Source organism: Cydia pomonella, chromosome 9 (genome assembly GCF_033807575.1).
Source record: "Cydia pomonella isolate Wapato2018A chromosome 9, ilCydPomo1, whole genome shotgun sequence".
NCBI lineage: Eukaryota > Metazoa > Arthropoda > Insecta > Lepidoptera > Tortricidae > Cydia > Cydia pomonella.
This window is the reverse complement of record NC_084711.1, coordinates 2,735,703-2,749,827: the sequence shown is the minus strand read 5'-3', so window position 1 is coordinate 2,749,827 and position 14,125 is coordinate 2,735,703. Positions and strand designations below refer to the sequence as shown.

General features: G+C 45.2%; 1 protein-coding gene across 1 annotated transcript; it reads left to right on the top strand.

Moving 5' to 3' along the window:
* The first annotated feature begins 67 nt into the window (after positions 1-67).
* On the top strand, positions 68-14,115 carry LOC133521106 (ATP-dependent RNA helicase DHX8-like). The gene is given in 14 exon segments (XM_061855870.1): positions 68-281; positions 373-644; positions 647-1,171; positions 2,209-2,370; positions 2,829-2,933; positions 4,299-4,531; positions 4,533-4,614; positions 6,299-6,811; positions 7,223-7,470; positions 8,115-8,781; positions 10,543-10,836; positions 11,650-11,975; positions 12,568-12,747; positions 13,274-14,115. Coding segments are annotated over 14 exon segments (3,924 nt in total). The 5' UTR covers positions 68-187; the 3' UTR covers positions 13,497-14,115.
* Positions 14,116-14,125: the final 10 nt, after the last annotated feature.

Below are 14,125 nucleotides of genomic sequence, written 5' to 3'. Positions count from 1 at the left end.
ACGTATACTTAAACAGACTGCCACAGATAACTAAAAAATTCCGTGTCCTCTTAATGTCAATGTCATATCATATTGTTGCGTGTTATGGCGTAAACATGCTGGGTGGATAGTTGAAAAAGACAAATAATTTACGATAAATAAATTGATTTTAAGTTTTACTAAGGACAATAAGTATAATATAACAGCAATGGACGAAGTTGCAAAATTAGAACACTTGTCCTTAGTCTCAAAAATATGTACGGAATTGGACAATCATTTAGGATTGAATGACAAGGATTTGGGTATGTATTCTTTATTGTTTTACAAATCGTTCTGTGTTAATAATGCACTTGTTAACATAGATTTAATTTATTTTTTTATCTTTGTTTACAGCCGAGTTTATAATTGACTTAGCAGACAAGAACCCTAATTTCGATGCGTTCAAAAAGGCTCTCACTGAAAATGGGGCTGAATTCTCTGACTCATTCATGACCAACTTGCTTCGGATCATCCAGCATATGAAACCTACAAACTCTAAGCCTGAAACTAATGAAAAAGAAAGAGTGAATAAGAATCCTTTAGCCAACAAGTTTCCAGGCTTGGCTATACCTAATGAAAAACCTGTATTCTCTTCAGATGAAGAAAGTGAGGATGAAAAGATAAGAAGAAAAGGCTAACAACTAAAGATATATTCAAGGATGAGAAAAACAAATCTTCTAATGACAATGTAGTTGATCAAACTATGGCAGAGTTGGAGGCATTAGCTCCATCTAAATCTGGTATTAAAAAGGCAGAGGCTAAGAAGGAAGATGATCGCAAAAGAGTACGCAGTAGCAGTAGAGATCGTAAAGATGGAAGGAGTAGGAGGAGAGATGGTTCTAGGGATAGGAAAAGAAGTAGGAGTAGACACAGGAGAAGTCGCAGTAGAGATAAAAGAAGTAGAAGTAGGGACCGAAGGAGTAGAAGTAGGGATAGAAGACGTAGGTCTAGGAGCAGACAGCGACACAGATCCAAGTCCAGGGAAAAGGACAGGCGCAGGAGGTCCCGATCACGGGGCAGGCGCTCAAAGTCTCGGGAGCGGAGGTCTCCTTCTCATGACAGAGATCAGAAAGACAGATATGGTGACTTTGGCAAGAAGGTTAGAAGAAGAAGTCCTGAAGTTGAAATGAGTGATGACCCAGAACCAGGAAAGGTATGAATGTTTTACTTTTTTTTACAAATGAATTGGTAGGTCATCACTTAAAGCTAGAAAGGCGTAGGTCCCACAGTATTCCATATAAACACGTTCTGAGCAACCAAGTTGTGAGGGTTTGGGAAAAAGTACCAGAAGACATGGTTATGGGCACAAAGGGTTCATAGTTTAAAAATATATTAGACAAGCCTATATCTACTATTCTTTAATGATACAGGCAATATCAGCTGTCATAACTTCCTGCCTGCTTATTAACACTTTCAACACCGCATACCCGACACTCAGGCACTCGTAAACTTTACTCAGATGCCGTACCCGGTAGTCGGGCACGAGCTATAAACCTACACGCGACGCCAAAGTACACGACAGGCAGGCGGGCAAGCATTGCATCTTCGCTACCTCAGGGCTGCCAGTGCCACTAACAGAAAAAGTCTTCTGATTATTATGTACTTGTGTGGTCGAAAAATTGGTACAGTTGATATTTTTATTTACTTAACCTAATGCGATTACAAAATAAAAATTCTTATTAGTTGGTTACGTTAAATTGCATACACGGGTATGTATCAATAGGAGTTAGAATTTTCGTAAATCGTACAACCTAATTTGTGTTTAAGAATGTGTGATTTTATTCATTTCCTACTGCCCCACTGCACATGCATTGTGATAATTGATAAAACGGATAAACAGATGAGACAGCAGATTTAATTTTATTCACGTAAGTATACGAAAGTTACTTGGCACAGCCCTGAGCGTCGCCGCTTGCCCCACTAGCGGGTTCGCGGCGTGCGGCATTGAGTTGCACGTCGTTGCTCGACTAGCGAGTACTGTCGGTTTCTGGGGTATTGTTCGAAATTTTGCCTGGTTGCGAAAGTGTTAAATAATAATAATAAATAATTTCTAGTCCTACAGTTTTACTAGAAGACACTTCCATTTTGTACTGTTGCCACTATGAGTTCTATTACCAATTGTAACAATCTATAAAATTTTCATTAGTTTTTGCCAAAGAGAATTTTCACCGATTTTATTGTCTATTCTAGATATACAATGGGCGAGTGGCGAATATAGTCCCTTTTGGCTGCTTCGTCCAAATAGAAGGAGTGAGGAAGCGCTGGGAGGGGCTGGTACACATCTCACAGCTGCGTAATGAAGGCCGCGTCACCAATGTGTCCGATGTCGTCTCTCGCGGGGACAAAGTCAAGGTAACTACTCTGGTTTACAAATGTACATGTACAGTCGGTTTCAAAAATATGTATACAATTTTTCACCATATTGCAATGGATTAAGGTAAAGAAATGTACTTATACATATTTATGAACTTGACTGTAAATGAGATATTTTTTTAAATGTCACTTTAGAAGCCCATACAATTAAACACATTCAAATAATATTAAGTAAAAATTTAAAAATTAACACAATCAATAGGTTTGGCCAACCTTGGCCAATCTGCGAACGACGCAGTGGTATGCTTGGTATGCGTCAGAGAAAGCAAACAAAATTGCGATTTCTTTCTATAGCTTTGCTCTCTTCCCCTGGCTTTAAATTAACTTTAAAAACAATCAGGTGTATAGGTAAAAGTTTGGTATTAGAAATGTATTCAGTAAAGAAATTAGACAGAATCAGTAACTGTAGAAATGTTGACTGTGAACATTTGTTGCAGATCAAAGTTCTGTCGGTCACTGGACAGAAAGTATCTCTCACAATGAAGGATGTGTGCCAGGACACGGGCAAGGATCTCAATCCCACATCACACGCGCATCTAGAGGTAAGTGCAATCTTTTATTTCAAGAAAAAGTGGATGTACTAATATTTAAAAACTGTGCTAAAATAAAAAATAAGTTATAACAGCGACATCTAGTCAATTAAACCCTGTGAAAACCGCACCCAAATTGGTTCACTAATTTAGGACCAACATATCATATTCAAACATAAAGATACACATATGATTCTTATGTTATGAAATGGCACGTATTAATGTTAGGTTGTCTCTCTAATTGAATCAAATCTCACTAGACTAGAGTGTAAATTTGAATACATGAAGTACCTATATAAGTACTTCATGTCTTCTTCTTCCTCGCGTTGTCCCGGCATTTTGCCACGGCTCATGGAAGCCTGGGGTCCGCTTGACAACTAATCCCAAGATTTGGCGTAGGCACTAATTTTTACGAAAGCGACTGCCATCTGACCTTCCAACCCAGAGGGTAAACTAGGCCTTGTTAGGATTAGTCCGGTTTCCTCACGATGTTTTCCTTCACCGAAAAGCGACTGGTAAATATCAAATGATATTTCGTACTTAAGTTCCGAAAAACTCATTGGTACAAGCCGGGGTTTGAACCCGCGACCTCCGGATTGCAAGTCGCACGCTCTTACCGCTAGGCCACCAGCGCTTTTATATAAGTACTTCATGTATGCTAGTAATATTACTAGCAACGTTTAATACGGTTTAATGTGGTTGGGTGGCCGTACGTAAATCTTATCTCAATGTGATAAGATTTATGCATGGTCAGTGGTGTGATGCTGTCTCACTAGATAGATTTAAGATGTATACCTGTAAGTATGTTCCTATGTTCATAATGCTACTTAATGTGTTACTCAATTTTTAGTGTACCTATTTAGTTTAAGATTATTTTAGAGCGCACCGCCAACAAACTGTTTCACAGTTTGGCGAAAATTAGATTAAGGTACTTACAATATTGTATTTTTTTTGTTAATTTTTTAATAAAACAAAAACATGTTAAACATGCAAATAAAGCTCTGATTTTGACAAGAAATAAGAGGATGAACGAAACTAAAACTTTAGAATAAATAAATAAATAATAAATATGATAGGACATTATTACACAAATTGACTAAGTCCCACAGTAAGCTCAATAAGGCTTGTGTTGAGGGTACTTTTAGACAACGATATATATAATATATAAATATGTATAAATACTTAAATACATAGAAAACATCTATGACTCAGGAACAAACATCCATGCTCATCACACGAATAAATGCCCTTACCAGGATTTGAACCCGGGACCATCAGCTTCGTAGGCAGGGTAACTACCTACTAGGCCAAACCGGTCGTCGAAATAGAATGTAGTAAATGAAACAAATAGAGTGTTGATATATTTGTGTGTTGCAGGCGGAGCGCGAGGGCCGCAACCCGGACCGGCCGGCGCCCGCGGCCGCGGTGCTGGCGGGGCTGCAGGGCGCGCTGGACCCCGACGAGGACTCCAGCCGCAAGCGCGTCACCAGGGTCTCCAGCCCCGAGCGCTGGGAGATCAAACAGGTGAGGTGCTGTCATGTAACAGGCGGAGCGCGAGGGCCGCAACCCGGACCGGCCGGCGCCCGCGGCCGCGGTGCTGGCGGGGCTGCAGGGCGCGCTGGACCCCGACGAGGACTCCAGCCGCAAGCGCGTCACCAGGGTCTCCAGCCCCGAGCGCTGGGAGATCAAACAGGTGAGGTGCTGTCATGTAACAGGCGGAGCGCGAGGGCCGCAACCCGGACCGGCCGGCGCCCGCGGCCGCGGTGCTGGCGGGGCTGCAGGGCGCGCTGGACCCCGACGAGGACTCCAGCCGCAAGCGCGTCACCAGGGTCTCCAGCCCCGAGCGCTGGGAGATCAAACAGGTGAGGTGCTGTCATGTAACAGGCGGAGCGCGAGGGCCGCAACCCGGACCGGCCGGCGCCCGCGGCCGCGGTGCTGGCGGGGCTGCAGGGCGCGCTGGACCCCGACGAGGACTCCAGCCGCAAGCGCGTCACCAGGGTCTCCAGCCCCGAGCGCTGGGAGATCAAACAGGTGAGGTGCTGTCATGTAACAGGCGGAGCGCGAGGGCCGCAACCCGGACCGGCCGGCGCCCGCGGCCGCGGTGCTGGCGGGGCTGCAGGGCGCGCTGGACCCCGACGAGGACTCCAGCCGCAAGCGCGTCACCAGGGTCTCCAGCCCCGAGCGCTGGGAGATCAAACAGGTGAGGTGCTGTCATGTAACAGGCGGAGCGCGAGGGCCGCAACCCGGACCGGCCGGCGCCCCGCGGCCGCGGTGCTGGCGGGGCTGCAGGGCGCGCTGGACCCCGACGAGGACTCCAGCCGCAAGCGCGTCACCAGGGTCTCCAGCCCCGAGCGCTGGGAGATCAAACAGGTGAGGTGCTGTCATGTAACAGGCGGAGCGCGAGGGCCGCAACCCGGACCGGCCGGCGCCCGCGGCCGCGGTGCTGGCGGGGCTGCAGGGCGCGCTGGACCCCGACGAGGACTCCAGCCGCAAGCGCGTCACCAGGGTCTCCAGCCCCGAGCGCTGGGAGATCAAACAGGTGAGGTGCTGTCATGTAACAGGCGGAGCGCGAGGGCCGCAACCCGGACCGGCCGGCGCCCGCGGCCGCGGTGCTGGCGGGGCTGCAGGGCGCGCTGGACCCCGACGAGGACTCCAGCCGCAAGCGCGTCACCAGGGTCTCCAGCCCCGAGCGCTGGGAGATCAAACAGGTGAGGTGCTGTCATGTAACAGGCGGAGCGCGAGGGCCGCAACCCGGACCGGCCGGCGCCCGCGGCCGCGGTGCTGGCGGGGCTGCAGGGCGCGCTGGACCCCGACGAGGACTCCAGCCGCAAGCGCGTCACCAGGGTCTCCAGCCCCGAGCGCTGGGAGATCAAACAGGTGAGGTGCTGCGTTCGGTACGACGAATCACATAGGATATTTTATTTTGATTATACATGACCTGATTTTTAGCCTCACACCACAAAATTTGACCCCACAACACATGAATCTGGATGAACCCTAACAGGCTAATAAATAATTATAAATATTTTACAATATTTATGTTCGCTTGTAATCCTCTATCGGTATCGTCCTCGTTGGAGGGTTAACTATCTTGTGGCCTTAATTAAAAACATAATCTTGACATTTCTTTATGCCAATAAACAGGGAATTACTGTTACCTATACTTCAAGCACGTATCCTTTGATATAAAACCACCCAAAAAGAAACAATGTAGCGACCATTTTGACACGCGGTTTTATTGGTTTTATTCGGCTTAATTTTCTGATAATAGGTCATTCATCAGGGTTTCTAATTAATGGCCTCTTACTCCCTTCTCTTTATTAAATTTGATAACAATATTTTTATCACCGATTTAAAAAAATGTGTTTATTCCACAGATGATATCATCAGGCGTCATAGACAAGAGCGAACTACCGGACTTCGATGAAGAAACCGGTCTACTGCCCAAAGAAGAAGACGGCGAAGCCGACATAGAGATAGAACTAGTAGAAGACGAGCCACCCTTCCTGCAGGGCCACGGCAGAGCGCTCCACGACTTATCCCCCGTCAGGATAGTCAAGAACCCTGACGGCTCGCTAGCACAAGCTGCCATGATGCAGTCAGCTTTAGCAAAAGAAAGAAGGGAACAGAAGATGATACAGCGAGAGGCTGAGATGGAAAGCTTACCGACCGGCTTAAATAAAAACTGGATAGATCCTCTCCCGGAATCCGATGGTAGAGCCTTAGCAGCTAATATGAGGGGAACTGGTATCACGCCCCAGGATCTACCGGAGTGGAAGAAACATGTGATTGGAGGGAAGAAATCTTCGTTTGGTAAGAAGACGAATTTGTCGCTGCTGGAGCAGAGGCAATCGCTGCCGATTTATAAGCTGAGGGATGAGTTGACTAAGGTATGTGTATATTGTATTTTCTGTTTTCAATAAAACTCATTTGGTTACTTACACCTACACATCAATACATCATCGATGTTTTTTAAATGTATTTATTATAGGAATGAATTATTAAATGATGAAAATTTTGTGCATGGTTTTAAGCCATCAAGCGATTTCCTTCGCAGATGCAGGTATCCTCAGGATGTTTTCATTAATCGTAAATACCAAATGATAATCGGTACTTCCGAAAAAGTGATTGGTTCGTGTCAGGATTCGAACCTGCGGCCTTAGCATTGAAATTCGGTCCCATGAATCACTCGGCCAGTACAGCTTGAACATTATTCTTTTAGACAATAACAAAGTAAAAGACTCAAGTATAACATTACTTAGAAATCAAGTCTGTGTTCTTACACTTTTGTTTTCTTTCAGGCCGTCTCCGACAACCAAATCCTAATAGTTATCGGCGAGACCGGTTCAGGCAAGACTACCCAAATCACACAATACCTCGCCGAGTGCGGCCTCACGGCTCGAGGCAAGATCGCCTGCACGCAGCCGAGGAGGGTCGCCGCTATGTCCGTGGCTAAAAGAGTCGCTGAGGAGTTTGGGTGCCGCCTGGGACAAGAAGTCGGTTATACTATCCGTTTCGAGGATTGCACCAGCCCTGAGACTGTTATCAAGTAAGTACAACTGCAAAATTGCTTGTGCCATCACGCTCCGCGATTATTGAGTCATTTAGGGTCCTAGCTGAGTTGGTTGTTCAATATCTATGGATGTCCAATTTAGCTAGAACTCTAAATAGCTCAACAATCACGGAGCGTGACTGTACATATTCGAGGAGTGCGCTAGGTCTGTCGCTGCGTTATCAGTTTATCACTTTCGTATAGTTTTTTATCCTTATATTCGTTTATTATTGTTAGGTAAATTAAAAATTGTGTTGAATGACGTTGCCCCTCAAACCTAAGGTAGTCGGGCGTAAAGAAAAGACGCTTAGCACGGAATTTCGTACATTGACCCGCCTGTTCCTATCTATCGTACTCGCATAATTATATTACTGTCCCGCCCATAACGCCGGCGGACAATGGCACTGTGCGAGCGGGATAGCAATATAAACATGCGAGTACGATAGAGATAGAAACAGCTGGGTCAACGTACTATAGATAATATTCATAGCTATTGAAAATTGCTAGTATAGCAAGGAACACTCACAACATGGACAAGCCTACTTGAGCAAGTTTGGTAATGATTCTCAGTCAATAATTCATCGCTAGGACTTCTAATAACATATTGTCTTTAGGAATCTTACCTTATTCGTTGTGTGCAGGTACATGACAGACGGCATGCTGCTCCGCGAGTGCCTCATGGACCTGGACCTGAAGTCCTACTCCGTCATCATGCTGGACGAGGCGCACGAGCGCACCATCCACACCGACGTTCTCTTCGGCCTCCTCAAGCAGGCCGTCCAAAAACGACCCGAACTCAAACTCATCGTCACCTCCGCAACTTTAGACGCTGTCAAATTCTCGCAATACTTCTTTGAAGCTCCAATCTTTACTATCCCCGGAAGAACTTTCCCTGTTGAAGTTTTATACACTAAAGAACCAGAAACTGATTACTTGGATGCTTCGTTAATAACAGTCATGCAGATACATTTGAGAGAGCCGCCTGGGGATATACTCTTGTTTCTGACTGGTCAAGAGGAGATTGATACGGCTTGCGAGATACTGTACGAGAGGATGAAATCTCTAGGTCCTGATGTGCCTGAACTGATCATTTTACCTGTATACTCCGCCCTGCCTTCGGAAATGCAGACCCGTATCTTCGAACCCGCCCCGCCCGGGTCCCGTAAGGTGGTGATAGCTACGAATATTGCAGAAACATCTTTGACTATAGACGGGATATACTATGTGGTGGACCCTGGTTTTGTGAAGCAGAAGGTCTATAATTCTAAGACTGGTATGGACTCGCTGGTCGTCACGCCGATTTCGCAGGTGAGAATAAATTATTATAAGAGATATTCAACATTGTTTGACCGATATTATCCAGGATTGCTCACCAAAATGGGCCTTTTTCTAGATGTCTGTCAGTTTAATGAAACATTTTCACGCATCAACAGCAGCCGTGGCAGCATGGTTCCATTTTTATCACTTGTCACTATGCCCGTCACTTTCGCGCTTACATACCTGCTAGAACGTGACAGGCATGGTGACAAATGATAAAGAGCCGACCATCTTAGCCCTACAGGCTTGTCCATCTTTTTTGGGCACCTAAACATTATCTATATATTTTGGCATGAATTGTTAATGGAATACAGTTGTCTACATTTTTAATTTATTTAGTTACAACACAACACAGCTTAGAATTTTTTGTATGGAGTAGCCCGGGGCTTGCTTTTTCCTTCTTACGGAATTCTTCTGACCTTTGCCATACTTCGCCTAAACTATGTAATTATCTGTCTAACTTTTAAAGATCGTAATTTAAACACATATCTGTCAGTGCTCTGTTGCAGTCAGTATCTGTGCAGGGTTGGCAGAATATGTTGTTTAGTACCAAAATAGTTATTTGTTTTACAAGGGGGCAAAGTTGTTACGAGCGGTTAACTCGTGCTAATATTGATACAAGCAAAAGAAAGATTCCAAAATTGAACCACGAGCTTAGCGAGTGGTTCGAGACGTGAAATCTTGAGCGTTGCGAGGGTTTCAAGGCACAAGGGTTAAACAAACTTTGCCTCCAAGTGAAACACAAAAAATTTTACCACACCAATGCGAGGAAAATACCAACTATAAAATACCAAAAAAATAAAATCAAATCAAATCCGAATGAAAGTAATAAAAAAATTATCATTCAAATTCATAATTTAAAAGTCAATTCTACAAGCTAAATAAATTTGCATCTAATTACTTTGCCCCACATGTGGATAAAATGCAACTTTCTCATTCGTTTTTGAACAATGAAGAGGGCCTTTACCAGTTGGTGTGGTGAAATAGTACGAGGGGGGTAAGTGAAATATTGTACAAGAGTCTACATATACTCCAGCCTGCGGCTGTCGTGAATTAAAGTCTTGAGTAGCAATATTCTTACCCGCGGAGTTACACACAATGTTTTTCATCACAATTGCGAGGAAAAAACTAAATTTTAAGTGGAATAATTTAAATGAGGTGTCAATTCAAACTATCGTCCGCCATATTGTCATTCTTCGACAGGTTAGGCATCGAAGGCACAGACCTATCCGACGTTCATCCACAATTGAAACTAACTCCCGTGGGAACAATATAGGCATTTGTGCTTCAGTACACCTGCAGAAGCGCTGGTGGCCTAGCGGTAAGAGCGTGCGACTTGCAATCCGGAGGTCGCGGGTTCAAACCCCGGCTCGTACCAATGAGTTTTTCGGAACTTATGTACGAAATGTTATTTGATATTTACCAGTCGCTTTTCGGTGAAGGAAAACATCGTGAGGAAACCGGACTAATCCCAACAAGGCCTAATTTTACCATCTGGGTTGGAAGGTCAGATGGCAGTCGCTTTCGTAAAGACTAGTGCCTACGCCAAATCTTGGGATTAGTTGTCAAAGCGGACCCCAGGCTCCCTTGAGCCGTGGCAATATGCCGGGACAACGCTAGGAAGAAAGAAGAAGTCCTTCAGTACACCTGCTTGAAATAAGATCTTTTTCGAGCAAGTGTGATGAAAAAAATGTTGCCACCTCAATTGTACCTACCATATTCTTTGAAAAAAAACTGATAATGAATGTCCAGGCAGCGGCGAAGCAGCGCGCCGGGCGCGCGGGCCGCACGGGCCCGGGCAAGTGCTACCGGCTGTACACGGAGCGCGCCTACCGCGACGAGATGCTGCCCACGCCCGTGCCCGAGATCCAGCGCACCAACCTCGCCACCACCGTGCTGCAGCTCAAGACCATGGGCATCAACGACCTGCTGCACTTCGACTTCATGGACGCGCCGCCCGTCGAGTCGCTCATCATGGCGCTGGAGCAGCTGCACTCGCTGTCGGCCTTGGACCAGGAGGGGCTGCTGACAAGGCTCGGTCGTAGGGTAACTCGATTATTCCTACCAGCTCTATTGTCTATGACGACTTGTTCTTTTTATCGACAACTTATATTTTATATGCATCGAGCCTAAACGCCAACTGTCTTCAGTCGAAAATGCGACAGAGGCGCCAGTTTCAGCTCTTTCTATAAGTTTGAACGTTACCATAGGAACGTTTTTGTGATGGGGAAAAAAAATTTTAACTCGTGACAGGTCACGTGACCGACAAATTCGTCAAATTGAAAATTCGTAAGACGAACACGTGACCTGATTGAAATACTGTTACAATGTCATTGAAGCCAGTAGTTACATTTTTAATGTAATATTGTCATGTTTGTGTACGATAGCCCAATAAATGAATATTGTATTTTGCCACATAAATAATAGTACTTCTATATTGATAATTAAAGCAATTCGTGCAAAATTATTCCCTAATCATTCCAAAATATCAAAATTGCACAACATTAATATGCAAGTTTTCACTTCTGCCGGCACTCTCGGAGTGCAACCCGTTGTTTTTTTTATACTACGTCGGTAGCAAATAAGCAAACGACCCGCCTGATGGTGAGCAGTCTCCGTATCCTATGTACGCCTGCAACTCCAGAAGAGTTACATGCACGTTGCCAACCCTAACACTCCGCACCCTCGTTGAGCTCAACGTCAATCAGCTCATTCAATTCAATCTCACCCTAATACCTAATAAACGACTACATGAATCCGTTAGTATCATGTTCTTTTTTATATTACAATAACCCCAAACTAGAAATTATAATTTAAATCTACGAGTGTGATTACTAAATACTATACTTTTCTTTTCAGATGGCAGAATTTCCTCTGGAGCCCAATCTCTCCAAGATCTTAATCATGTCCGTGGCCCTGCAGTGCTCCGACGAGATCCTCACCATAGTGTCCATGCTCAGCGTCCAGAACGTGTTCTACCGGCCGAAGGACAAGCAGGCCCTCGCCGACCAGAAAAAAGCCAAGTTCAACCAGCCCGAGGGCGACCATCTCACGCTGCTGGCTGTGTTCAACAGTTGGAGGAACAATAAGTTCTCGAACGCGTGGTGTTATGAGAATTTCGTGCAGATTCGGACGCTGAAGCGGGCGCAGGATGTGAGGAAACAGTTACTTGGGATTATGGACAGGTAAGCATGTGTATTCTATTTAAAAAAATGTTTAAATTCATTAACCTGTTAACTCATTCATGGGTACACAATGAAGGTACGAAAATAGTCCAAAAAATCGAAACTTCATATTTCGTACTTTATGAGTATCTTTCCCCTTAAGATTTTTATTCCTGATCCCTTACCGAGAAGTTTCAGAAAGTTTCTAAAACTTGCACTGGAAAAATCCGCCAAAAAAAAGGAGAGTACTTAGTACTTAAATGACCAGTACTTGAACTCCTTTCCACACGCTGGGCTTATCTGCTAGCATCGCATTGAGATTATGCGTTTGTTGATATTATTGAATATTATTTTATATACTAAATTGGTCGAAGAGATCCGGATTCGTCCTGAGGGTCGTGAAGTTGGAATCTCGACACAATGTGCATTTTAATTATTTTTGGTGAGCGTCCCGACTGAACGTCTAGCGACCTTCACCAAGGAGGAGTTTTGGCCGTAAAGCGGTTCCGCGAACTGCATAGCAGCCGTAATTGTGTGTTTTTAGTTTTAAGATATATTTTATAATGCCTGAAAATAAAGATTGTCATTTCATTTCAATAATGCAATATTCTAGGCATAAACTGGACGTAGTCTCCGCCGCGAAGAACACCGTCCGCATCCAGAAGACAATCTGCTCCGGATTCTTCCGGAACGCGGCTAAGAAGGACCCTCAGGAGGGCTACCGGACCCTTGTGGACTCCCAGGTGGTTTACATCCACCCCTCCAGCGCGCTCTTCAACCGCCAGCCCGAGTGGTAAGTTATACATCATGGTAGTACAGAACTATCTCCGGGTTCTTCCAGAAAGCGACCCCGTGGAACCCTCAAGAGGTGGTCCTCCCAGGGTTCCCAGGTGGTCTACATCCACTCCTCCAGTGCGCTCTTCAACAGACAGCCAAAGTGGTAAGCTAAGTTATACATCATGGTGGTACAGAACTATCTCCAGGTTCTTCTGGAAAGTGGCCACGAAGGACCCTAAGGCTACCAGACTCCGATGGACAGCCAGTCAGGTGGTCGACGTCCATCCTTCCAGGGCACTTTTTAACAGACAGCCCGACTGGTAAGACATTTATAAATGTTTGACCGCACGCGTTTGACGCATCTAGCGTTGACTAGGACTATGTTCGAATCAGAAATCTTTATTAGAACTTTAAGAGTATTAAGGTAGAAAATGAAATGGCTGATAAGATAACCTTGTTCAGTTGCTGCTACATCTTTGTGTTTTTCAACTCTCATATATCTCAATAATCATATAACTCTCAACCTATAAACTTGTTTCCAGGGTAATCTACCACGAGCTAGTCCAAACGACGAAGGAGTACATGCGCGAAGTGACGACCATCGACCCCAAGTGGCTGGTGGAGTTCGCGCCCGCCTTCTTTAAGTTCTCCGACCCCACCAAGCTGTCCAAGTTCAAGAAGAACCAGCGGTTAGAGCCATTGTACAACAAGTACGAGGAACCGAATGCGTGGAGAATATCGCGTGTGCGGCGTAGGAGGAACTAGGGGTAGTGTGTTTATAATTCTTCAGATTCTCCGACCCCACAAAGCTAACCAAGTTCAAGAAGAACCAGCGGTCGGAGCCATTGTACAACAAGTACGAGGAACCGAACGCGAGCGATACTTACTGTGTTTATAACTTTTCAAGCTTTTAAAAAGAATCAGCTACTTGTGCTGGCGGTTCTAGATGGAACTAGCAGTGTGTTAATATTGACTGCTTCAAGTGTTAAGCGGATGATCGACGTACGAGCCGTTATACCTCGGTTTCACTCGCGAGTCGTTGGTACTGATCGAATAGCGAGTAGAACAATCGTGTGACCGCGGTCGGTTCGACGTCAACCAACTAGCCAATATGTCGTGTTCAGTCGCCGAAATCTGCCGACACGGCTCGCCGGCCGTCATCGACACGCGGTTTGCACGGTGAGCCGGGTTTGGAACATTTTGGCTCGTGGGTATATAAAACCGCGGTACGTACACCGGCGAGCTTTGCCGACGGGCCGCAAAACTGCGGTTTTACTCGCCCGTCGATCAGGGCCTTTAAGTTCAAAGTGTTAAAGTGTCTCATTAGTAATTAGTTCCAAGTTTTATTGGCTCAAACCAATAAAAATAAATGTGTAAATACTGATGCAGTTGTT